The sequence below is a fragment of the Lycorma delicatula genome, chromosome 9 (assembly GCF_047948215.1).
Source record: "Lycorma delicatula isolate Av1 chromosome 9, ASM4794821v1, whole genome shotgun sequence".
NCBI classification, from domain to species: Eukaryota; Metazoa; Arthropoda; class Insecta; order Hemiptera; family Fulgoridae; genus Lycorma; species Lycorma delicatula.
Genome location: NC_134463.1, coordinates 30,844,911 through 30,871,767, shown reverse-complemented (window position 1 = coordinate 30,871,767; position 26,857 = coordinate 30,844,911). Strand labels below are relative to the sequence as shown.

Here is a 26,857-nt window from a genome sequence, read left to right as displayed (position 1 = left end):
CGTATGAACATTTAAAAACCTTTATCATAGAGTGCTCATTTATTTGTAAAACTAAAGTTTTACATGTTTAAAAACGTATATCAGTCAGCTTGGAATCCTTTTATATATATAAAATTTGAAGAAAAAACATAATAAAAGTATAATCAACATGGAAATAGTTTTCAATCCTTATAATTTTGCTAAGAGAAAATACACTTCATGTTTTAAGGACAAGTGACGTATAAAATTTTATAATTTTTTAAGAGTTAAATATGAAGGAGGTTCTAAGTTTAACTCTTATGTATTTTTTACTTTCCCGGTTAATGAAGCGAAAATAGCTATATTAATAGAGAAAGTATGATGGGCATGTCAAAAATGGGGTATCGCGTTATTTCAAAATTTTTACATTTTAGGGTCCTACATTTTCATGTAGATCAAAAAAACATATGTATGTATGAGCGTATGTTTGTCGCACTGCTTTTTTTGGCCTTCTATCTCAGAATTGACGAAACCGATTTGCCTTCAAATTTGTCTTCTGTATATGAGAAATTGATAATATTGATTTCTTTTCAAAATTTGTTAAGGGGTGGGGGATATAGCAATTAAACCAATTTTGAATTTCTTCAGAGACATTTTAGAGTAATCTTTATTAAAGACAATTTTTTAGCTTCAGTTCATATGTAAATAATTTATTAAACTTTTTTTTTTTTTTTTTTAAATGAACCCATCTCTGTTCTTTTGCTCTAGCATCATCCTTAGGTTTAAATATTTTGCAAAAATGTTTTGAAAGTCCATACACTGAGCTATCATGAAATACTTCTTTTTTTTTCTTTTTTTTTTAAGTATAGACCAGAACGTTATTTTTGAAAAAAATTATTTTTCATTATAACCTTTTTGAAGGGGGTTTAAGATTAATTATTTAAGTAAATTTTTTAAGCTTAACAAGTTAATAAATATTTTTAGAAAAAGTTTTCTTAAAATTTATTCCCCAACTTTAAAAAAATATATTTTCTGGTTTGTTTTTTTGGCTCTAACTCTTATAATTTTATTATTAATAGTCAAGTAAGTCAGCCAATATTTTGAAAAATTTTTCCATTTGGTAGAGGAATTTCCTTCTTATATTTTTCTTATAACTTAAATAAAAGCTTTTTTAACGAAAAATTAACATTTTTTTCGTAAATGATTTAAATATTTTTTGAATTTTTATTGTTCAGAATTCTGTTTTTATAGCGAAATGATATATAGCCTATGTAATTCAGATACTCAAAAGTATATCCACTCAAAAGTTGAAGAAAATTATTTGGAAAATTTACGGTAAAAACTGTATATGTTCTTGAAAACGGCAGTCTTGAACCTTTCTCAGTTACACTCCCTTCTTTACATTGTCAGCATCTTATCTTTTCATTGTTAAAAAGACGATAAAATTTCTCGTTTTTATCGCGGAAAACTATTGAAAAATTATCCAATCTTGCAGCAGACATCCGAAGAAGAAAATTACGTACAGTTTTACCGACACATTCACAGATTTTCAACAACAAAGCTTACCCACAAAATTCTGACCCACATAGAACGACTGAAAACCATTCCCTGGATCCAACAAGTCAAAAAAGACCAAGAAAAAGTTAAAATAAAATTCGTCGGAAATTTTAGACAGAAAATTGTACAGACAAAAAATTGGAAAATGGTACAGTCAAAGAATGAAGAAGCCCTGAAGAGACCAGGAACGAAGTGGACAGAAGAAAGAAAGAGAACTCACGGAGAAAAAATTTGAGCTAAATGGAAACGTAGAAAATTGAATCATAACAGCTTTGCGTGATCTGAGAGAGTCAAATCGCAAAAAAAAAGATAATAAATATATATATAGTAGTATCACGAAGATCTTCCGGGACGTACATAACCTACTCTACTCGTGAAAATAATGGAAAAAGTTCATATAAGCATGTCCCCTAAAGTGTTTCATTTGCAAGTTATGGCTACTGAAACATTTCGCCTGGATTTCAGCTACCCTGGTAAAATGAGGTCGTACTGAAATTTTTATACGTTAATTGAGGAGCAGAATTAGTGATTTCTTATTGTTTTTGACCTGACAGATTGAATAAAATAGGTACAGAACCGTATCTGCAGTACGTAGTTTTTGAGAAATGTTGGGGTTAAAACCTTTAAATTGGAGTAAAAACCAAGTTTTTTTATGTTTGACGTATAATAACTTTGTAAAAAATACATAAATCTTTTAAATAGAACTTGTAGAATTTAATTCTGAAAAATGCTGTAAGGACAGCAATTTTCATTAGTAGAGTAGGTTATAAAAGTACCGGAAGAAATTCGTGATACACTCTGTGTATATGGAAACCCGATTTTAAGTAAATGGTATTTTCGTATTCCTCGTACCTGAAAAGGTAAATAAGATCCAAAGATCCATTTTCACCCCCCCCCCTACAAATCATGCGATCGAAAGTAATACGCTACTTTTCTTCGAAAAGTCGTTTAAAAAGGTTATTAAATTTTCAGGTTATTTAAGAAATCCATATTATCAAAAATTCATATTTTCATATACGTCAAGCATTCGGCTGGACGACAATGCAACTAGATACATCAACAACTACAGCAACAATTCGAGACACTACTGAATGATTATGACGCGTTCTACAAAAACATGACAAATAAAAATGACGGTGGTGTCGGTACCAGGGTCGAAATGGGTGCTGTAGAAAAATTAAAATCTCTCTCGAATAATACTACATTCGAACCTAAATTAACTTTTTATATAATACCGAGCGTTTTAGCGAGTTTAACTGTGCAAAATTTAAATTTAGAAAAAACACATCGGGTTAATTTACGACTCGGTGATGAAGAATGTACACTTTAAAACCGCGTAAAACGGAAATTTATATCACTTTTTTTGTTGGTTTTGCGATATACACAATCCTGAATATAATAAATAATTTATTTTCCTGTCTAACGCTATAGTAGAGCTATAGCTTTAGATGGAAAATTATTGTAATCGGTCCAATTTGGGCATATGCGGTTTTTACTGGATCTTGTCGTTTTGACACCTAAGGAACCCAAAAAACCGGATGGAAATTTTCCGGATGTACGTGTGTAAGTGTATATGTGTTTCGTGTTGCACTCCTTATATCTCTAGAACTATTAGACCGATTTTGACCAAACTTGACCAATTACTTCTATATATGGGGCATTGATGCCATTAAAGTTTCAGCTTAAAAGGTCAACGTGCGAGGCTGTAGGGCAAGGTCACCCTCAATTTCTCGAGATTTCGTCTAATTACGGTCTTATTATTTTTTTACGCACATTTGTATTAGTTAATAATTAAAAATGATATTTAAAAAAAAAAAATTGTAAAATCGTACTCCCACCCTAAAAATTCTCTAGATAAACTAGTGGCTAAGTGAGTATACTGTTTCAATAGTACTCCCTCCCACCCTAGATGCGCTAGTGTACCACTGACATACAGTTGCTGTAGTAAAGCGCTATGTTGTGACGTCACAGGTGAACAGTAGAATTAAATGAATTAGTAATATTTAAAGTGCAAAAAAGTATTTAAAGTGGCCGCTAGTACCGCCACCCCCGGCGCGAATGAAATACGGTATGCGCACGCGCTTTAGCTAGAGTCATTGAATTAAATAAAAAATATTAAATTTAGATAAAATGATAAGCAATTTAAAGTAATTTAAATTTTGTGTATGTTAATTGCAATTCTGTGTGTGTATGTGTGTGTAACCCGTGCATCAGAAAAAAGCCGCTTGACGGGAAAGTCCTACGACTGTGTTGTCAGCTTTTTAGGTCGATTTCATAAGAGATTACCTATTGTAATCTCATCATGATTCAACTTCGGAATATTTCGATATATCTTCGCGTTTCACATCCCCCAGACCTCAAAACCACTGTCAGTTCAAAAGTTTATATATATATATATTTCACTTTCTTTTGGACACGATAACTGTCGTAATTTTGCGCCAATTTTGCGCGTAAGTAACAATCACTTTCAAATTGTTACTTAAAAATAACTCGTCCCAAAATCTCGGACGAGTTTGTTAACGGCCAAAATTGGACTGTGGGGGTGGAAATTGGGGGACTTTTTCGAAAAAACAAAACATCGCTATAACCTTCTTATTAAGTAAATTCGAATTCGTTAAAGTTACTATTATTATTTTGATAAGGGCCTAAAACTTATCTAAGTAAAATTTTTTGATATCACCAATCATTGGCCCAGGGGGTGAAAAAAATGGGGTTTCGAAGACAAAAAAATATATACCTTCCTTAATAGGCACAGTATCGAATCGGTTTAAAGTGGTCGTTAATCCTATAAACTTTACCTAAAACGTTTTTCTGAAACAATTTTTGATTTGACCAACCCTTACGGCAAGGGACGACCAAAATGTAGCTGGAATTGTAAGATGGGGCTTGTCGTTTGCTGAACATGTGAAACTTTTTCACATGCAACCATTGTCGTATTGAGTAAATTTGAAATTTTTCTTAACTTTAAGGTGGAAATCCTTTTTATCCCCTACTTAGCACCGCTAAAATCTACCTCCGCCTTCCAGTGTGCTGAAAGGGATTTTTTTTATTATATATATTGATAAAAAAAAAATACAGTTTTATAAATAAGATGTAAAATTCTTATACCATATCCTCAGATTGAGAATATGTCGATTTGAAATTATATATTGTTTTAAATTATATTTTTGACATATCAATAGATATCCACGGCTTCAGGAATAATATGTATCTCTCATGTTATCAAAATGAGATTTTATTAAAATAATCTTTTATCACAATAATAATATATATTTATGATTTTTATTAATAATAATACAATTAAAATCATTTTCTTCCTATTTTTATTGTTATTTTTAAATTTAATTTTTATTTTATTTATTTATTTTTTTAGGAGAGGATGCTGATCGGAGAATCCTTTTGGTTTGGTGGAGGTGATGGTGGTGGAGTTAGAATCGGTATTATAGTGGTGGGGGATGGAGGGATAGAAGAGGGGAAAAGAGGTGGTTATACGGTAAAGTGGAAAGTGGAGGAAGAAGCATTGTCGCTGACGCTCGCGTCGCGTTCGGCTGGACGACGATGCGACGGGTTACATCAACAACAACAACAAACCGAGACAGTACTGAGTGATTATGACGCGTTCTACGACGACGAAAGAAAACGGCGCCAAACAGGCGCCGATATCACCGAACAAGAACGACGGTGGTGTCGGTACCTGGGCCGAAATGAGTCCGATGGAAAAATTAAGATACCTTTCGAGTAATATTACGGTCGAACCTATGTTAGCTTGTTATATAATACCGAGCGTTTTAGCGGGTTTAGCTACGCAAAATTTAAATTTAGAAAAAGCATGTCGGGTTAATTTACGACTAGGTGATGAAGTATGCACCGCTTTAGAAGCGCGTAAAACGGCAAATTATACTAATGAAGAAATACAAGTACAAGAACTTGTGGCTCAAATGTCGATATGGAAAACATTATTACAGAGTTCGTTACCGGCATTGTTAATTATGTTCCTCGGTTCTTGGTCGGATAGAAATAGACGCAGAAAACCGTGTATGTTAATGCCGATAGTAGGTGAATTTATGACAAGCATCGGACTGATTGTGTGTACATATTATTTTTACGAACTACCTATGGAGGTGGCAGGAGTCGTCGAAGGTTTATTTCCGGCGTTGACCGGCGGTTGGATGACAATGTTTATGGCGATATTTAGTTACATAGGTGATGTAACGACATTAGAAATGCGTACGTTAAGAATCGGTGTTGTAAATGTATTTTGTTCTGTCGGTATACCGATCGGTACCGCATTAAGCGGCGTATTATATAAACAGATAGGATTCTACGGTGTTTTTTCATTAGCAGCCGCATTATACGTATTCAGTTTTACTTACGGTTTATTTAGAATTAAAGAAAGTAAACCGCAATTATCATTTACACCCGCTCATTATGTTATGCCTGATAAATTAACTGTACCTGAAAAAAAACCGAATTGGGTTAACACAGCTACAACTGAAACAACATCAAAACGTGGTTTTCTTAGAGACTTTTTTAATTTTCAACATATTCGTGATACACTTGAAGTTGCCTTCAAAGATGGTGCCAATAACAGGAAGAAACGAGTTATATTACTTATGATTGTCGTTATGGTTGTAATCGGACCGATGCATGGTAAGCATCAATTTTTTTTTTATAAATAATTAATAAGTATCCTATTACCAGCTTTATTATTATAAAACCATTATGTTTTTATTTTTTATATTAATATTTGTATCATGCATTTTTATCATTGTAACTCATTAATTTGTTTTTGATGAATGACTAGAGAGTTACACGATTCTTATAATATTCCATGCCTAAGATTCTTTTATCAAAAAAAGGTTGGATATAAACACCTAGTGATACAGTGAGCTGCTACCGCGGTTTAAATACTATGTACTCCGCTTCATATATATATATTTAGTTAATTTAGAAGTATCACAGTAAAAATACAGAACATAAACCACTTTATTATAGCTGAGGATGTAGGGGGTAATAAATATATTTATGTTAAAATCGTCGCCTAAAATAGAATGGAATGGAGATTAGTATGCAACCGTTGAAATTATCGATAATATAGTATAATAAAATTGTGTTTTCATTTATAGTTATTAAATGATCAGATTATATTTAAAATATATTGTGCCGTTCTACGTGGTAGAGCGGTAGCGTCTCGAACTTTCATCCAGAGGTCCCGGGTTCGAATCCCGGTCCGGCTTGTCATTTTTAATTCGCTACAAAACTCCATTAGGTTAAATGATCAAAACAGTCGATACCCGTAATCTCATAAAAAATAAAAAAAAAGGTTGTTAGAGATTACTGTCATAATTTTTAAATATTTACGAATATGTACTGTTAATAATAGAATAGAGTTATCTGTATCTGTCTTGATAAAAAAAATCAAATACTGCGATTATACTTGCTAATTTTCTAATTTCATATATTAGATCTTATGTAAATTGTACATTATAATACTATATTTTACTTATGTATATTTTATGTATGTTTGTGTACACGAAAGCATGTTTATTACTGATATATCAGTTAATAAACTTTTTTCACGATTGGTGAAATAAACAGTTTTTCTTTTATTTATCAATAAAGTTACACAATATGTTAAAAATATTTATAGATTATTATCATTATATATATATATATATATATATATAATAAAAATAATATACATAATTATATATATGTATATATATATATATATATAAAAAATAATAATAATAATAATTTCTAGCAATTAATAATAATAACTATGATAAGAATGAAGCTTTTTATCTGGAGGTCCTGGGTTCAAATCCCGGTCAGGCAGGCATTTTTCATACGCCACAAATTTCAATTCTCATAGGGTGAAATGACCAAAGCAGTCTATGCTCGTCATCCAAAAAAAATTATATACAGATAAAATAATTCATCTTTAATATATATAGTCAAAGTATATGTATAATTAATTTGTTTCGTTTTTTTAATTTAAAGGTTTTGATTATTTTAAAATATAAGATTTGCAAATCCAAAAATCATAAAATAATAATCCTATAAGATTAATTATAAGGTAATCAAGTCGAAGGGAGGGGTTGACCTTAATATTTCCAACTACGTAAAATCTATGTAAATTTGTACAGCTTAAAAATAAAAATTGATACAGTAATCGGCCCATTCTTTTTTTTTAATTCTATTTTAACAAAGAAATTATTAATATTTAAATGATTATTATTATTTATAGATGCAACAGCTGAATAACAATCTTTGAGGAAATTTTATTAATTTATTTTAACTATATTTTAGGGAAAAAATGTATAAACAGTTGAAGTTTATTATTTCAAAATCTGATTTCTAATAACATATACTACTAAACCCTAATAAACAAAAATGAAAAAAAAATCATTTAAAATGATCTGTGTTAATTAATAATTAGTTTTTTTTTTTACATTTATTTATCATATATATCGTACACTATTTTATTATATAAATTGCATATTTTATAACATATAGCTTGAACATGGAAATATGGAATTATAGTTTGTGGTGTAAATATTCTAAGCCGGTCGGTCGGTCTATGCAACATTAAAATAAAAATAACTGAACTATTAAAGGAAAATGCATTTTTTTCATAATACATTTCATCCAAAATAAAAACAAATTATCCCATACTAGTTTAGATTTTATGCAGTTATGCACTAAACGGTTATTGTATCACTTTTATACAAAGAATTTTATCATTATTTTGATTGGATTCAGGGTTATCAAGAAAAAGTTATTAAATTCATACAACGATTTCTATATTATAAATGGTTTATAAATAATTTACCTTTGCTTTTTTTTAAGTCGGTAATTTTCGATTTAATTTTTTTTTATTTTTAAAATAATTTAAATAAAATCAATTTTTTTTTAATTCATGGTTATGGGAACAGAATGAGGTATTAACTTTATCATCTACGTGCTCTTCGATTTGAATGCTGTCTTCAAATATTATCATAGTCGATTAAACCTGTCATTTGTTGTTATTGGTTATATACATTCTAATGCATTATAGATATTACGATTGTATTGTTCAATGGCCTTTAGGAACTTTTTTCTCTTTCTAATCAATCCATGACATAATTTATAGTATTACTCTATATATCTTTTTTTTTGTTTTGTTATTTTAAAATTATATTAGTTATACGTTTAAATGAATCTTTATTTTAAATATTCTAAATTTAGTTCTAAATTAATAATGGTTGTAATTTCGTAGGTGTTCCACATCAATTTTTTTTTAATTAATAATATATATATTACGTATACAGATAAAATGAAAAAAAAAAAATGAAATAAAGATATAAAATGAAAACTTTATATATAAATATATATATATAAAATTATACGTATACAGATAAAATGAAAAAAAAAATGAAATAAAGATATAAAATGAAAACTTTATATATAAATATATATATATAAAATTAAAAAGAAAACAGAAAAAAAAATTTCTTAATAATAATGAAACGTAACATTATGCTAATTTTTCGTCCTATGTGGTGGTTTCCTACATAACGTTTGCAAAAAAAAAATTGTACATTATATTTCTACGTACAAGTATTATATTTAGGTTGACGTAGTGAATTAATGATCTATTTTTAAAAAAAAGTTAATATTACGTATATAATTTTTCTTATACTACATTAATAAATGAACTTCACCTTTAAAATTTGGTTGAAAAATAAAAATAAATAAAATTATAAATAATATACTAAACAATACGAATACCGTTGCGCTGAAGATTATTTAAATAGCTTTTATTTTCTACTGTTAATGTTAAAATGATGAAAATCGTATTCCCTTTTGATTATTGAACGAGATATAATTCACTTGAATGGAATTTATTTTATGTTTGCCAGGTTACTGAATAACAGAACAGTGACATATTATCAACAGTACTCTGCAGAGATGCCAAGACATCTGTTCGCATTCTTGGCGTGTAAGTGTAAATGTATCGGTAAATTTGTAGTTTTGAACAGACTCTGGCCGACCACTCCTGAGACGTGTGATTAATTAAAACCCAACCACCAGAGAACCCGGTATCCACAATTTTGCATTCAAATACATATAAAAACAACTGCCTTTAGAAGAAATCGAATTAAAATGTAAAAACTTTTAACAGTATACAATAGATTTTATTGGCCATGAAAGTATGTCAGAAATCAATAAAATTGAAAAGTAGATAGGCAGATTTTTAAGGTCTAATCCATTATCAATAATCATAAAATTTTTAAATGATTTCTAGTAATTGAAGGGAAGTAAATATTCTATTATTTTCGTAGGGGTTAATTTCAATATTTTTTAACTTTGTAGATGAATAAACTTAACTTTATTTTTGGTAGTACAAAAATTATTCTTAGAAAAATGATTCCTTCCTTTAAAAAAATCCCTATAACCAATACTTAAATTAATATATATATATATATATATATATATATATGTGTGTGTGTGTGTGTGTGTGTGTGTGTGTGTGTGTGTGTGTGTGTGTGTGTGTGTGTGTGTGTGTGTGTGTGTGTGTGTGTGTGTGTGTGTGTGTGTGTGTGTGTGTGTGTATATATATATATATATATATATATATATATATATATATATATATATATATATAGTGATCAACTCAAGAGGGCCACCATTGAGATCTCAGAAACTACAAATTTTATGAGATACTTTAAAAGGGGAACCTTTCCCTACATTAAAAATATAGTATTACCTTTTTTCAGATCTTCGCCCTTTTTCTAATATGGCGGCCAACTTCATTATTTCAATCGGAAACCTCAAGATTTTGGTACATTTTTGTGTAGAAAATATTATTTTAAGACATTTTTATTCTTGGGTATTTTTCCTTAAACGCAACCGTTATGGAGCTACAAGCTGACAATTGTAAAATCAAATATGATGCCCATCTGTATAATTTTAAATGGAAACCTATTGTTTTAATATCTGGTTGTCAAATAATATTATCAAAGTTCGAAAATTAAGTAAAGTGGAAAATAAAGTAAAGGTAACATTAAAAGACGTTTTTTACCTTGAACATTTTTTTAATTTTGTTTATCAGGAAGAAAGAATTACAACAGAATTTCAGTGTCAATTATAACAGATTTTGAAAATGGCCACTATTAGTAAAAGTGCAGGTAATCATTCGTTTTCCTGAAGACGTCATTAACAGTTTGTGATGGATGTTTTTACAAAATTTTGACTACCTCACCTGTTACTTCTTCCACGGAAGCATACCGAGATGTGTACAACCGGTTTTCATATATCCTTAAAAAAAGTAATTTAACGGGAAAAGGTCTGGACTTCTCGCTGACTAAGCAATAGTTCCTTGATTAGCAAACCACCTGTTTTGGAAAAAAGCATTAAAAATTTCCTTTATCTCACCATAGCTGTGTGCTAAAGCTTCATCTTCTTGGAAATACATTTGCATTTGCAAATCTAAAGGCAAGAGTCATCTATAGATGGCAGCAGACGGTTTTCAGCAATTGACGGTATCGAAATCACGTAAAAGTTTCCTCGTAAAAATGCAGGGCCAAAATTTGATTTTTGATGATAGCGCACCAGCAGCTTACGGGAGGTATCACTTGATTATGTCCTCTGACAATTAATGGATTTTCGTTTGAGCTATAATGTTTGATTTTTTAGTAGTGGGTTCCTTACTGAAGAAATTGGTATCATCAAACCAAATAATATTAGAAAAAAAAAGTTAGGATAATTTACAACCTGTTCTGCAATCCAGTTACTGAATTCAAACCTTCTTCCTTCATTACGCATCGTAGTGTGAAGAACGGCAGGTTTATGAACTTAGTAACTATTTCCGCGACACACTTGCTATAGAAGCTTAAGATACAGATATCAGTTGTGCTACTTCCCGTATGGAAGCTGTAGGAAATGCTACAAAGAAGACAAGAAGATCTGTCTCAATATTTTTTCTGTTCCCAAGCCGCGTATTTTTTTCTAAAATAACCCATTACTTCGTTGATTCCCAAATAATCTTTCAAATATTTTACGGTGAGGTGGATATCTTTCAGGATATTGCTTTATTTCTCACTAAAGTTGAATTCCTTTTACTTAAAAAATAAATTTCCTGCATATCCACTTTTTTTATTATCAAACTGTATTATGAAAATAAAAATTACACAAACAACGCATAAGTAAACACTTCAAAAAAAAAAACTAACTCAAGTAAAAAAGTATTAAAAATTGAAGTATTTATTAACTTCTTGATAAAAATTCAAACAACTAAATTAATAAGGGCGATACATTAACCATCAATGAAGGTGCAACTGTTAAATTCGGGAAATTTTTCAACAATTTAAAAACAGCTAATAATTATTTAGCATTAAACTTGTATTTATTTTTTTTATACGAAGTCTACAATTATCAGCCTGAAGCTCCGTAACGGGTGAGTTTAGAGAAAAATACCCAAGAATAATATTGTCTTAAAAAATATTTTTTATACACAAATGCAATAAAAACACTGGGTTTTCAGTTGAATAATGAAGATGGTCCCCATATTGGAAAAAAGGGTGAAGATTTGAAAAATCGTAATACTGTATTTTTAATGTAGGGAAGGTCCATTTAAAGTTTCAAAAAAACTTATAGTTTCTGAGATCCCAGTGGTGGTTATCTTGAATTGATCATTCTGTACACTGAAACAGTTAGAATTAGTTTTTCTGATGATTAAACTTAGTGCGATAAAAATTAACCAAATAAAATTTAAAAAAGTATAAAATATATAATTTCATTTTAACGGAATTAAAAAATCGCATATATAAAATGCAAAGAATTGAAATAAAGGTAATTTTAAAATAATTTACAGATTTTTTAAAATTAAAATTTGGACCAATGATTTTCTCCCTAGTAATAGATAAGGACTGAGAGATGATGGAACGCCAAATAACATAGCTATTGTGTGTTATACGCAAGAGAGAAGTTTGAAATTGACAGAACGACGGGGAGTGGTAAAGAGATAGGTGAATAGATACGTATACAAAGATAGAGAGAGGGAATGAGTGCGAAAGAAAAAGAGATAGAGGGAGAGTGAGATAGAGTTTTTATAGAACAAGTTAGGTATGTAATCATTATCATGCACCAAACGTATTGCATTGTATTCGAGTACTAATCATTTATTATTGGGATAATTGTTACTTGCTTAAAATAAAATATTATATTTTACCATAACCTACTTACGGTAGGAGAAACATTTAAAAAATATATTTATATGTGCAATTTTATTTTATTATGTTTTATATAATTTCTTATAACAAGCTATTAAAACACTAATAAAATATTTTTAAAATACAGCACGACCCCGCTATAACGAGTAGAAGAATCTCCTCCTCAAACGAACCGTTATCAAATATAAGAAAAAACAATTTTTTTCTTCTTTTTAATCAGTACCTAGAAACACATTTTCATTATGTATACGTATTTAGTAATAAGTTGAACAGAATAAATAAATAAGCTGATACATTTATCTCTGTGAAATACACGTAGCTGTGCTGTATAAACAGGAAGATGAAAACGTAAAATAACGATATCAAAAATTTATGTTGACAATCATTTTCCTTATTTTTAGATGTGTTATGTTAATGTTATAATGTATTTCTAATAAAGTTGTGCTGTATACTACTTTACGGTGTTTTGAATTCAAATCAGTTACTGTATTTTCAATTAGGCCATAAGAGAAAGCACTTAAAAGACAATATTAACTCAGTTGACACTGTTTGTTTTTTCATTTATCACTTTATCTTCGAAATAATGAGGTTACCATACTACGGGAGTATAACAGTTGTCTCCAAGTGGCCGCGTTATAGCGGGGTCGTAGTGTAATTTGAATAGTTGTTTTAAAATCAAAAATTCTTTAATTGCTTACCTGTGATCTTTATGTATGTAAAACTTCGTTTGGGATTTTAGTATTTTATTTTTTTTTTCAAACACAATTAAAAAAATTCCTTTTGGCACGCCGGTAGATTTCACCGGTGCGAAGTAGGGAATAAAAAAGATTTCCACCTTAAAGTTAAGAAAAACTTTAAATTTACTCAATACGACAATGGTTGCATATGAATAAAGTTTCACATGTTTAGCAAACGATAAGCCCCATCTTCTTACAATTCCAGCAAAAAAACTTTGGTCATCCCTTGCCGTAAGGGTTGGACAGCCATTGTCACCGTTTACTGTATGTGTGACTGGTGTACCTGCTTCTGGTTACTTAACTAAAATCATAAAATAAAAAGACTGACTGCAACCGGAAACGCATGTAACCCAATATAATGCGAGACGGGAAGCTAATGCACTAACGAAGGCGGCTGATTTTATTGAGATTTGAATACTAGATCATGGATACCGCTGTTCTTTGGTTGTTGGGTTTGAATTAATCGCACATCTCAGAAATGGTCGACCTGATACTGTACAAGACTACACTTCACACTCGTACATATCATCCTCATTCATCTCTGAACTAATACTGGACGGTAATTCCTGGAGACCAAACAGGGGAAAAAAATGATATTAGATTTTATAAAAGAATTCTAGGTAGTTTATTTACTTTTTTTTATTAATGATTTATATAAATGATTATAATGAGGTTTGAACTGCGATAAACATTCCACGGGTCATAAGAAAGCTACAGTTAAAATTTCGTAATGGTTGATTACTACTTTAGTTAATTTAGTACTTTAGAACGTTGGTACTTTTCGAGGTTATCGGGAACAAACGAAAAATGGGAAAAAATGGTTTTTTTTAGGTCTGGGGGGATATTATACCGACCAATACTACTTAAATTTTAATTGCTCTTAAATAATAAAATAAACTTCTCTTAAATAATAAAAAATAAAAAGAGTTAGAGCCAAAAAGAAAAACTATACTATAATATTTCTCGAGGTGGGAAATAAATTTTTAAAAATATTCTTATCCTAGGTTACGCTTATCAAATTTCCTTCAGTATAGTTTTCTCTAAATCTAACATCCCCCCCAATATAGGTTAAAATAAGAACATAAAGATTTTCCAAAAAATTTCTATGTTTAAGGTTTATAATTTTAAAAAGATAATCAATTTTGGAAAATTATAGAATTTTTTTGACGTATAAAATACAAAAAAAAATTTAATATTAAAACTGTAGAAAGACAGAGCAAAAAACAACAAGAAACATATTTCAATTTTAAGAGATATTTTGAAAAAAAAATTTCTAGGTCATTGTATATGTAGAACAAATTTTCCAAAGTAAAGTTTTTTCTAAAGTGCCTCTGAAGAAAATCGAGATTGTTTTTTTTTTTTGCGATATTTCCCTACGCCCGATCGAATTAATGTGATTAATGCTCCATATATAGAAATACGAGTATTTAAGCCAAATTTGAAAAAAATCGGTTCAATCAACCTGAGATATAAGGGCCAAAAGACAAAAAGCAGTGCGACACACATACTTACATGCATTCATACCCATATAGGTACCATACCCATATACCCATATTGGTAGATATATGTATTTTTGGTCTAGATGATTTACTTGAACCCTTAAATGTAAATTCTTGCAAAAAATCCGATACCCCCATTTTCTACATGATCACCATGCTTTCCCCTTTAATATATTTATTCAAGCTATATTCACTGAGGAAATAAAATACGTTGCTGTTTATGTAATAAAATTTTTAATATATGCATTTCTAATAATGCATTTGAAAGTTTGAGTGCTCTTAAATGTGATTAAATTTTCAAGTATCTAGAGACTTTATTTTAGGCCCTACGCAATTTGGAAAATCGCATTTTTTTAACCTGAATTACAAAATTATTATGCAAAACTGTCCGATCGATTTTGTTGAAATTTAGCATATTGTTTTATCTTATCAAAAAGTTCTTTGAGGCAAAATCTGAAGGTCCTATGTAAAATGCAAGTCCTCGAAAAAAATTCTCAAAAATCTTGTTTTTCTTTTTTTTGACAGTTATTGCTGTTTTTGCATCTTTAATAATGTATTTTTTGATTTGCAACCAATGATATTGTTTGTAAAATTTAATAACAAAACTTTTTTCTTTCTCGATCTTTTATCTAAAATAAACAGTTATGGAGTTAACTAGGGATATAGGAGGAAAAAATGGATATTTTTGCAATTTTTTTTTTACATTTTGTTTAATAAAACGTTAAGGATACCTTTTTCAACTGGCACTGGAAATAATAATTTCTGATGGTATTCCGGAGGCATTAAAGCGAAAATTAGCGATCATATACAAAAGTCCAAATATGCCTATTTTAAAACAGATAACGCCTCGACTATTCAGCTTTTAATCAGTTTTGATCGAGCAAAGTACTTTTAGAAAGAGGGAATTCTCGAGTTTCACGCGATTGCCTCTAGGTAGCACCAGAACTTTGTTCAGTTAGAGAAAATGGCGACTCCACAACAGAAATCATTTTGTGTTTTACGCTACGACCAGGGTGAGTCCGTAATTACTGTTCAGCGTTTTTGTGTAAATACGGTTCTAAACCTCCTACCGCTCGTAGAATTAGGTGACGGTATAAAGACACGGGTTATCTGTGTAAAGGGAAATCAAACTGGCGACCCCACTATCAGACGAAGATGTGGATGCATCCATCAAAGTTTCTCACGTAGCCCCTGAAAATCAACTCGTACTGCCGGTAAAGAACTAGACGTTCCTAGAACGTCTATCTGGCGTGTTTTGTGTCGACGTTTGCTTATGAAACCGTACAGCATTCAGATACTGCAAGCTCTTTATGAAGATGACAAACAACGAAGTGCGAAGTCTTGTAAATTCGTCATTAACAATGTGGCAGAAGATGAGAATTTTGTAACAAGTTTAGTGTTTAGTGATGTGGCTATTTTTCATTTAAGTGGGAATGTTAACTGCCACAACGTTAGAATTTGGGATATGGAGAAGCCACATGAATTTGTACAACTTAACTTTCTCAAAGTTAATGATTATTTGTGCAGGTTCTCGAAAAAAATATACGGTTTCTTTTTTTCTTAGAAAACACTGTTACAGGATCAACGTATTTTGATGTTTAGAAAACTTGCTTTTCTTTCAGTTAGAGGCCGATTTGGAAGATTTAATTTTCCAACAGGACGGAGCACCTCCTTACTGGTGTCTGTTCGTTCGACAATTTTTGAACGATAGGATTCCTCAACGATGGATCGGCCGTATACGACCTAACGATTCAGCTTTAGATCACTTGCCTCCAATATCACCAGACCTCACCGTGTGCAAATTCCAATTGTGGAATTTTGCAAAAGATTCCTTCTATATGTCTTCCCTTCTAGCTACAGCAGTCGAGCTGCGGAACTGCAAAGCAGCAGCCGTGGCAGCAGTGAATAGAGAAACTAAGGTGTGGGACGAATTCGACTACCGTGTGGACGTATGCCGTGTTTCCCAAGGAGGGCACATTGAGCACCTATGACTCAGTATACAAATAAACTTCATGAATAAACCTTTAATATAAAATTAATTTCAAGTTTTTATATTAAATATTTTTCAAAATATAAACAAATAAAATCGGATGATTCCTTTTGGGAGACACTTATACCGTATCATTTTTAAATTATCCTTGGGGTTTTCCTATTATTTTATTGTCGCTTACCCTTTCCATCTAGCTTGATCCCCACTGTCTACATTATCCTTATGGTTGTGAAAATAATACTGAAAAATAACAATTAAAGCTTGTTCAATTTATAAAAACTATCAGTGTATTGTAATTTCTTTAGTATAACAGTTAGATCAGCTTCAGTAGTCGAAACTCCGAGTGATTTGAAATATAGGATTTCAGAATAGTCGGTCCTCAACCTAGAAACAGTAGTTACAGCTGGTTACCCATTCTTCGTACGGATAAAAATATTTTTTTCACTATTTTTAGCGTTACTCAACAAATACAACGAGGAGGTGACCGTATTTCGTTTCTCATTTTTTATTTATTTATTGATTATTTATTTTATGCTTTTATTCAAGTAACCGGTGGGACCTGCAGTGGCTATGTTGGTTGAGCTACCGGCACGGTAGCTCAACCAATCTATCGTACTTTTAAAGCTACGTTTCTCGATAATCAAAAATGATATTGAAAAAGATTAAAAAAAAGTTTTGCAGAAAATTTAATTTCAAATACTATAAGTGGTCTTCAAATTCGTTTTAATCAACGGTTTGGCCACACTGAAGTTAAATATCGGCAAGGAACTTGCGGTTATTACCGCAATCCATTAAAGTGGTCACTATTTTGAAACGGTGAAATATTTCTTAACGGTAGTGGTCCTATGTTCTTTCTAAGTATAAAAATTATCTTTTTGCAAAATTTCAGTTCAATCGGTTGAGTTGTTTTTGTGCGAAAGACTAGCGGATTTAAAAAAAAACGACTAGATTTTAGTATATTATCAGACATCAAATTAAATTTATTTTCACTTTTAACTCTATATTTATTTTTATAGATTGTTTCTAACTGTTTTTTGATAAATAACTTTTTTTTAACAAAGAATTGCATTCTTTTTTTATTTTTTTTATTTATATTAACATCAACAATATAAGTCATTAGCTATTGGAATGTAACTGTAAACGGTAAACTTGTAGTCTTGAACTGACTCAGGCTGACCATTCCTGAGATGTGTGATTAATTGAACCCCAACCACCATCGGTGGTATGTCTTCCACACCACCGCTTGAACTGCAAGTTGAAGAAAGAAGAGAAATAGCACAGGGCTTAGATAATGGACATGAGGCCAAAAGCAGGCTAATGTAAAGATGGAAGAATAGATGGAGTGAAAAGGGGGTTGCTAGACGAACTAAGGAGCTAATACCGGACTTACTAGCTTGGCTTGGCATAGCAGAAGGTTTGGCGAGATCAATTATGTCGCAGCTGTTTAATGGCCACGGTATATAGGATCGGAAGAAGATCAGAACCCAAATGCATGTACTGCAACGAGGATGACACCGCTGAACATACCTTTTTTGATTGCGGTAAATGGAACACCTTGAGATATGAATCTGGAATCGCAGGGAAAAGACGGCTAGAATTGATAACTTACATGCTCGGCAATGAATTGAAATGGAAACGAGTGGATGACTATGAAAGGCAAGTGATCAAGCAAAAGGACACAGAGGAGCGGCGAAGGTGGTTTTACAGTAGTGTAGGGCGGATAGCCTCAGTATTGAAGGCCGACATGCCTTGGTGTGTCGGCTTCAAAGATCCACTGGGGACTCCAGGGGATGCTAGGACACTAAAAGAAAAATGAGAAAAGACCCGACATCGCGTCTCGACAGAAATGTTTGGGCGTGGTGTCAAAAGAGTAGCAAAAAATAACTCAAAAGAGTTGACCGGCGAGCCGACCGCCATGTCGGATTTCCAGCCGTTAGGTGGGGAGCTCGTTAGAGTAAGCAGACACTTCTCTGGGTGGCGTAATACCAAACAGTCGGACCGGTCCCGGGGAGTAGAGGAAAAAAAACACCTAAGAACACCGGTTCCATGATCTAGTATCCAAATCCGAGTAAAATAAACTATTTTTTTTACTAGGATTTGAACCTAAGAACTGTCGACTTCGATATCAGCTGATTTACGATGACGAGTTTTACCACTAGACCAAAATCAACAGGTTTAGAACTGGATTCTTTTTCTCTTAATAAGTTAACAAAATATATGTTTCTAAACACGTGTACATTTTATTATTGTTTGTTTTAAAAGTTTCTTTTAAAACTTTAACAAACAGATCTTTACTAATTATACATGTTTATTAATGTAAATTGTAAATTATAGTCGTAAAACAAGTTCGGCTAAATTTGTTTATTACACTAATTTTTTTTTCTAAGTATGAAATAATAAAGTTAATATTATGAGTTGGTAATTACCATTTTTATGTAGTTATATGTTCTTCTTGAATGGTTATGTAAATTATGTTCTGCATAATCTGTTTTGTTTTCAAAACATCTTTTTAAATGGATTTTATTTTTTAAGCGATTTTTTTTTCATCCAGAATACTATATCATCTTTTTATATGTTAAAACGTATTGTTTAAATTTTAAAAAGAAATACGTATGCGGTAAAATATTCTTTCAAAGCAGTCTACGTGTTAAATTGCAATAATTATTATTTAAATTGCGATTTCTTTTTTATTTTATATGTTTCTATTATTCATTGGTTTAATAAATACAGGTTGACATCCACTTAATATTTTTTTAGTTTCAATCATTATAATTCAATGATATTTAATAATCGTATTTTATGAAGGACTTATTTAAGTATTAGGTAAACATTTATATATACGTAAATATGAAAAATTCTGAGATTTTATTGTTCATCTGTTGTTCTTCAAACAGTAGTAGGATTTTCAAAAGATATGCGGTTTTTTTAAAAAGTGGTGATTGATTTTATCAAATTTTTTTATTGAAATTTAAAACAAATGACTTTATACTATTCGTATCAATTGTAAAATCTTAGTAGTACAAGTTGAAAGAATAAAGTGGTGGTAGATAGATGTAATTTTATTTGGTTTAATATTCTAAAATCAAAAAAAATGTATGTGTGCATGTATTTTTCTTTATATCTCAGATTCTGTGTAACTCACAGTAATGAAATTTAGTGTGGTATTAAATATCGGGAAATATTCTGTTTTATTCCAAAATTGAATAAGGAAATAGATTATATTCGATTTTGAAAAAATCCAATTACAGATAAGAAAATGAAGATGGGGTGGTTTATACTGGAAGATATTCGAATTAATAGAAAATTAACTTATGTATTGAATTTCTACTTGTTAACAGAATTTAAAACAAACTTCAATTTATTTGTATATTTTATCTTATTGTATATAAAAGGCTGAGTTTTTTTAAAGACAATCTTGTTTTTAAAATTCTACCAGGTCAATTTTAACGATTTTTATGTATTTCTAAACCTGTTCTTAAACATATTTTGTTTTAGAAACCTTTCCTTAAAGAAATTATTAAGAAATTCTACAGGAAGTTGGAAAAACATATTTAATTTTCTTTACAATTGAATATATAGACCTGGACACCTTTAATTAATTCCCAAATAATTTTAGAATCTTTATCAATACGTAAAAAGCATAAATTTTTTTGAAGACTTTCTTAAAAAGTATCTTCAAATGGTAATTTCCTACATGTTCCTCTTACTAATTTTAAATTATACACTTTTTTAAATTGTATGCATCTACTTCTTCCTATATCAATCCCCTTTATTTCACCCGAAGTTCACATTATAGCCAAGATAGTTGTAACTTAAATGTTAAGCTGTACAGTCGTTTATTCATCAACTTCCGATACAGAAGTATTATTTTCACTATGATTTATTTTATTTTCTTATGAATATTCCGAAAGTCTTCAGCTATCCCATGTTTCTGTATTCGGGGCAGCCCCGAATACACTTTAGGGACGGGGCTGCCGCACAGGCAAGAGTGTGACTTTCTATTGATATAAAAAATGAAATCGTTCATGGACAGGCTATTTTAATTGTTTTTTTTTAACTTTTAACTTAATATAAGTGTTTATTATTTTCCTATAAATGAAATATTATCACAATGGAAAGAGTTTTTTAGCCATATACCATGTAAGAGAAAAAAGAGATAATTAATCTTCATTATTAAGAAAAGGGTTCAACAAATTTTTATAATTAAAAAAAAAAAATATTTTTAATGGTTAAAAATAAGGTAATTTGAAGAAATTTTAAATACCTTGTAGCTTATTATAGAATAGACTACCTTAACCATAGAATTTCTTGGTTATGATTTTATTGTCTTTTATTTTATTACTTTGCTTTATTAAATTTCGCCGGGACGGTTATGCAACTCTGGCTACTGAGGGTTTTGCCCTTGACAGATTATTACTTTGGAGGAAACTTAAGTAGAACGTTAAAGTATGTAAGTCTAGAATTATTTTTAAAAAAAAAGAAGTTTTACTCTGTATAAAATTTTCAATTATAGGATTCATGGTGTAATAACTTCCATAATCTTGATCTATTTCAACCAAAATTAAATTGCATCAGTGATCTGTATTTAGAATTCATCGTAAAAAATTGGTTAATCGAATCTGAAAATATGAAGTAAAACGATATCTTATGAAAAAGTAAAAAAAAAAAAAATTAGTTTTTTTAATCCTCCACTCCTAAATGAAATGGCCTAAAAAGGCCTAAAATGAAATGACCCGAAATGACATTCTATTATAATGGAATAATCTTACTTAGTACAAAAATATGACTTTGAATCCAGAAACGACGAAAAGCAAAATTTACCTACCCTTAGACTAAAATTTTAAGGTATGAAAAATTTGTAAGGTCCGAATTTTTCGGCCTATTTGATAAATTAGGACCAAATTAAATGCCATCAATGCCTCATATATATAAATCATCGGCTGATGATGTATAAATTTTATCCAAATCGGATCAAACAATAAGATGTCAAGTAAAAAAACAGGCCAACATAAACATTCATCAAGTGTGTCATACGTTTTCATACGTAAGAAGAATAAAAATTTTTCTATGAAAATTATTTTTCTTTATTTTTGTTTTTATAAGTATAACTTTCGTGTTCATAATCAGTGGAGAACAAGCATCGAAATGTGTTTTCAAAACAATTGTAATTATGTAGAGCATATTATTATATAAATAAAAATTATTTAAAAAAAAATAATATAATATTAAATAATATTAATAATAATATTTCTTAAATATTTATTTAAGAAATAATTTCATCCAAATACTTAATTAATTTCTTACGACACTTTTTTGAATGTGTCTCGGCGCCTGCTTCTACAAAATGAATTTCTAAATATAGTATAAATTTGTTTTATAATACTACATACGTATACTTCATAAAAACCTATACCGATAGTGATGAGGCACTGGGACTCCCCTCATCCGTTCGTGAAAAAGACCGAGACCCGGTGTGAGTGCCCTACACAGGGTGTTTCCATTAGAGGCACTGGTGTCAAGACCGAGTCCCGGCTTCTGGGGTGGAGCCAAGGAACGACATAGTCGGGCTTGGATACCCCGTCCTAGGGGATAGAGGCAGGCAATGAAAAGATCTAACCGGCGGGCTGACCTGTCGGACTAGATTTATGGCCGGCGGAAGGGGAGGTCCGTTTGAGTAAACAACCTCCTGTGCTGTGCTTTGCTTTGTTGTGTATCTGGCCCGGGGGATAGGGTGAAAAAAAATATCGACATTACACAGTGGAATTCATATTTATGTGCTTTGATTGGTTTTCCGTTTGCGATTATTACTTCTTTTTATATACGGTATCTACAGGTCCATTCAAATATCACATAAATATGATCATGTATTTTTCCGCCGATTCAAAAAAGTGTCTAAGGAATTAATTTTAGTTTTGAGCGAAATTATTTCTGATATCGGTTCCATTTTTTTTCCTTAATAATTATTACATAATTTTCTGTCTGAATAACAACGATAAGATATTCGCCAGAGTTAATGTGCTCCTTTTTTAATAATATAATGCACCCTCCAGTAATAATTAGTGTTTTGTTCAACCTCCTTGGTGTAAAGCAGAAATAAATTTGTGGCATCAATTTTCATTTTGTGAGCTAACAATAAACATGAGGTAAATTAATGACATGGAGTTCATTGATTTCTTAAATAATTTACATTTTGGCGAATTTACAACTGGGGTCAATTGGAAATGCTTTGCGAAAGAAGGAGAGCAAACTTTAACAGACGAATTTGTAGATGGAAATGCTGTAAAATATTCCCAATTTTAAATTGCAGTTATGATGAATGTATTATATAAATAAAAATGGTTTTAAAAAAATGCTTATTTTTCTATATGTGAAAACTTTTGAGACAACTGTACATGTATTCTTCCGGTATTTTTCATTCTTCAATGCTAAAATTCTGTTTTATTATTTTTGTTTTATATAACCGGTAAAATGAAATTAAGAAGTATATATTCGTAACAATAATTCTCAATTTTGTCATTACGATGGTATTTATAAGCCTTGTTCAAATCCCAGGAAAGTTCAACCTTTGTTTTCAACTTTTTACATTATTCATAACTGGTATTATCATAAATAGAAAATTGGATAACAATTTTTATGTACTTATATTAATTCGATATTTAAAAAAAAATTGGCAGAAATAATTAAAACAGGGTTCATATTAAAGAAAGTATTGGTAACAATTTACTTTCAATTTCTACTATTATACGATTTTTTTTCATCGTTTTTAAAGAGAAAGTTTAAAAAAATACTGAATAGTAATTTTTCATCATTCATTGTAAGAGGATGTCGTAGCGGTGCATATAAATCATAGGAATTAATGTTTTATATAAGAAATAATTTAGTGAATTTTTTAATGTTTCTATATTAAAAGCTTTAGAGAAAATATGTAAATAAAAACCATTATTTTACATCGCCAGGAGGGACTGCGGTTAATGATAAAGTTTTACAGATATTAATGATTTCGCAAGAACCTATCTTGTAAAAAACGATTTTGGATTTCATATTAATTCCATCGGGAGTTTATTGTGTCTTCTTTTTTTTTCTACGTACTACTTGTTACTACCATTGATCGTAGATTACAAAACTTATTACAGCTTACAATTACTGTTGTCCTGATTTAATAATTGATCTGACTTGATAATATATAAATATCTATTTTAATATCAACTTGTATATCATAACCGTACCTTTTGACTAATAATTATCGTGATTAAATTTGCAAGAAGATTTGCAAATACAATTATTTTTAGTATAACATTTTACTTAAAGTAATTATCTGTAATGTATGTAAACGTTATAATTATGTTAACCTTCTTAAATATGTAGAACATATTATGAATTATTCATTATTGCATAAATTTATAATGTATTATTAACCTTATATATTACACGATTGTTTTTGTGTATGTCTATGTGTGTGTGTGTGTTTGTTTGTTTAATAAAGTCCATTAAACCAGTTTTTTATGAAAAAAAAATGTCTAGTAAGAAGACTAGACGTAAAGAAAACATGTATAGGTGCTATTCAGATAATAGTTTTTTTTATTTTGTAAAGGAAGGTCAATGATATAATTACATTTATATAGAACAAATCATTCTATATTACTAAAAATTATCTAAACAAGTTTTAAATATGTTAAACATTAAAATACACGACTGCCAGAAAAAACTAAAATAAAAATAGGATGTGCGGCCAGTACTGGATCATTACACGATAGTGTAACGTAGAAGTGCGGAGTCCCTAAAGTTTGGACCATTGACATTAGAGCCCTGAAGGCTTTATACCAATACGATTGAGTACCTCAAGTATTATACATCACAAGGTGAACGTTTTGAAAAACATTATTAGGCTCAACTCCATTTTGACGTAAGCGACCACAAATAGAAATATTTTGTTGAGCTTTACGTATCTCGACAGTTAAGAGGATGTAAAATAGATATTTGCTGGTTTGTAATCTCCTTTCCTTAATCATTATCCTTAATTGGAAGTAGTTAAGTGGAGTTCCAACCACTGAACGGTGTTCTCTGAGCCTATTCCAACCTTCTGGAAATAGTTTGATCTATGCCAATTCTTCTGTCCTTTGTTCTCTCATAACGCTGATGGGTGGAGCTGTTTTACGCTTCAAATGATAAATAGGTATCCTATTTATCAAATGATAAATAGGATAAATCGGTCGTCGATAACATCAGGTAAAGTAGAATTCTTATTTGGTATATCGGTGTCAATTGGAATTAGTGGTAATGCTTTCACCGTCATACATATTACCGATTAAATCAACACATTCATTCTCAAAATCCTCATCATTTGCAAAAACTTGCTCTTGCTATTAATGAGAAGTAGAAAAGGGTTATTTATTTGCAGTCGCCAACGAAGCAGAGAGTGCACTGATAGAAAATTGCAGATCTGTTGTGTTGCGCAATTGTAAGACGATCAACAGGTGTCTGCACACTTCAAGTCTGTTTTGAAACACATCAGCATTGACGTTCCTTTTTCACTCGCTACAAATCCTTTTGGCCTCTTCGAATGGGAGTCAAAGACATAATAATGAGTATTATTCTTAAATATAGCAACTGAGGACTGGTCTTGACACGATAATATTAGATTCACGATCCCGCGCTCTTTGCTCTGGAAGAAATGCTCGACGCCCGATTCTGTATCGCTAAAGTAGCTCTCTGGTAATTCTTTACGTGCGGAGGGCTTGATAAGTTCATCAATTACATACGGATTAACTTGCACGTCAAATGCGTGTTCACTGACAGTCACTCGGGGCAAACATTCTTGGGTATTCGGGTAGTCTGGCCTATCTACTAAGTACAACAAGCATTGAAAGAAGTAACTGTTACCAGCTAGCAAAACTCTGTCCAATTCTGATGACGACCATTAGGGCAGAGTTTCAATGCCGAATATGCAGTGACGGTAGCAGTATTTGATTTATACTGGCGGCTGTGTGATTCTGCTGTTTAATTTTTTAAAACTTTATTTATATAGCCGGTAATGTATTTACATTCCCGGTAATGTAAGGATTTCAAAGCATAACGATGCATTGCACGTGCATTGCATTGCATAACAATGCACGATACGTGCATTCATACGTCCTAAACGCATTACACTTCTTTTTGGGCAGTCATGTGTAAAGAAAACGGTAATATTAATAGTTACTTTAGACGTTGTAATACAACCCTACCTTTATGATTTAAAGTGACCTGATAAGATATTAATCATTTCTGAAAATGGCGTAAAAATTTTTAAGAATAACAAACATATCATGTCAGAATTGTTAGGGAATTTTGAAGAATTTCCCATCGTCTTTTCAACTACCAGGTAATATTGTTACATACCACTACCTCAAGCTCATCGTAATGAAATGTGATGTTCAGCCCAAACACTTATTTTTTCCATTGGTACTGAATAAATAATGAGCATATTTTCTCTTAGAGAAATCAGTTCTGATAAGTTGCGCTTGTATCTCAGATGGTTTATATAAGCCATAACCATAAAAATGTCTGCAGAAAATAACCGTTGTACGACAAATTCATTTACCTATTTATGTAGGAATCAACACATTATGAACACAATTTTCACGTAGGAGGAAAAATATATTAATACTCCTAATTTAATCATAAAATTGGTTAGAAATAATTTTTATATGAAATATTTTTTGAAGTTATGAACTTTTCTAAAAGTTCGCCCGTAAAAAAATAGTTAATAATGATAACATTAGGTGTGAGAAAAAGAACAAAGTTCGTATACAGCAGCGTAATATTAAATTATTTTTTTATCCCTAACGTAAATTTCGGATAAATTAATACAAAAAACCCTTGCGCAGTTCTGCGCTAGAAGACCGACTTTTCGTTCCTGATACC

The 26,857-nt window shown here is 30.6% G+C and overlaps 1 protein-coding gene across 1 annotated transcript in view; it reads left to right on the top strand.

The window, feature by feature from the left end:
* The first annotated feature begins 4,990 nt into the window (after window positions 1–4,990).
* LOC142329767 (putative peptidoglycan muropeptide transporter SLC46) overlaps window positions 4,991–26,857 on the top strand; it is a 180,709-nt gene continuing 158,842 nt past the window's right edge. The window contains exon 1 of the mRNA XM_075374542.1: window positions 4,991–6,165. Within this exon, the coding sequence (XP_075230657.1) occupies window positions 5,127–6,165 (1,039 nt within the window). The 5' untranslated portion in view covers window positions 4,991–5,126. The remainder of the gene's footprint in view (window positions 6,166–26,857) is intronic.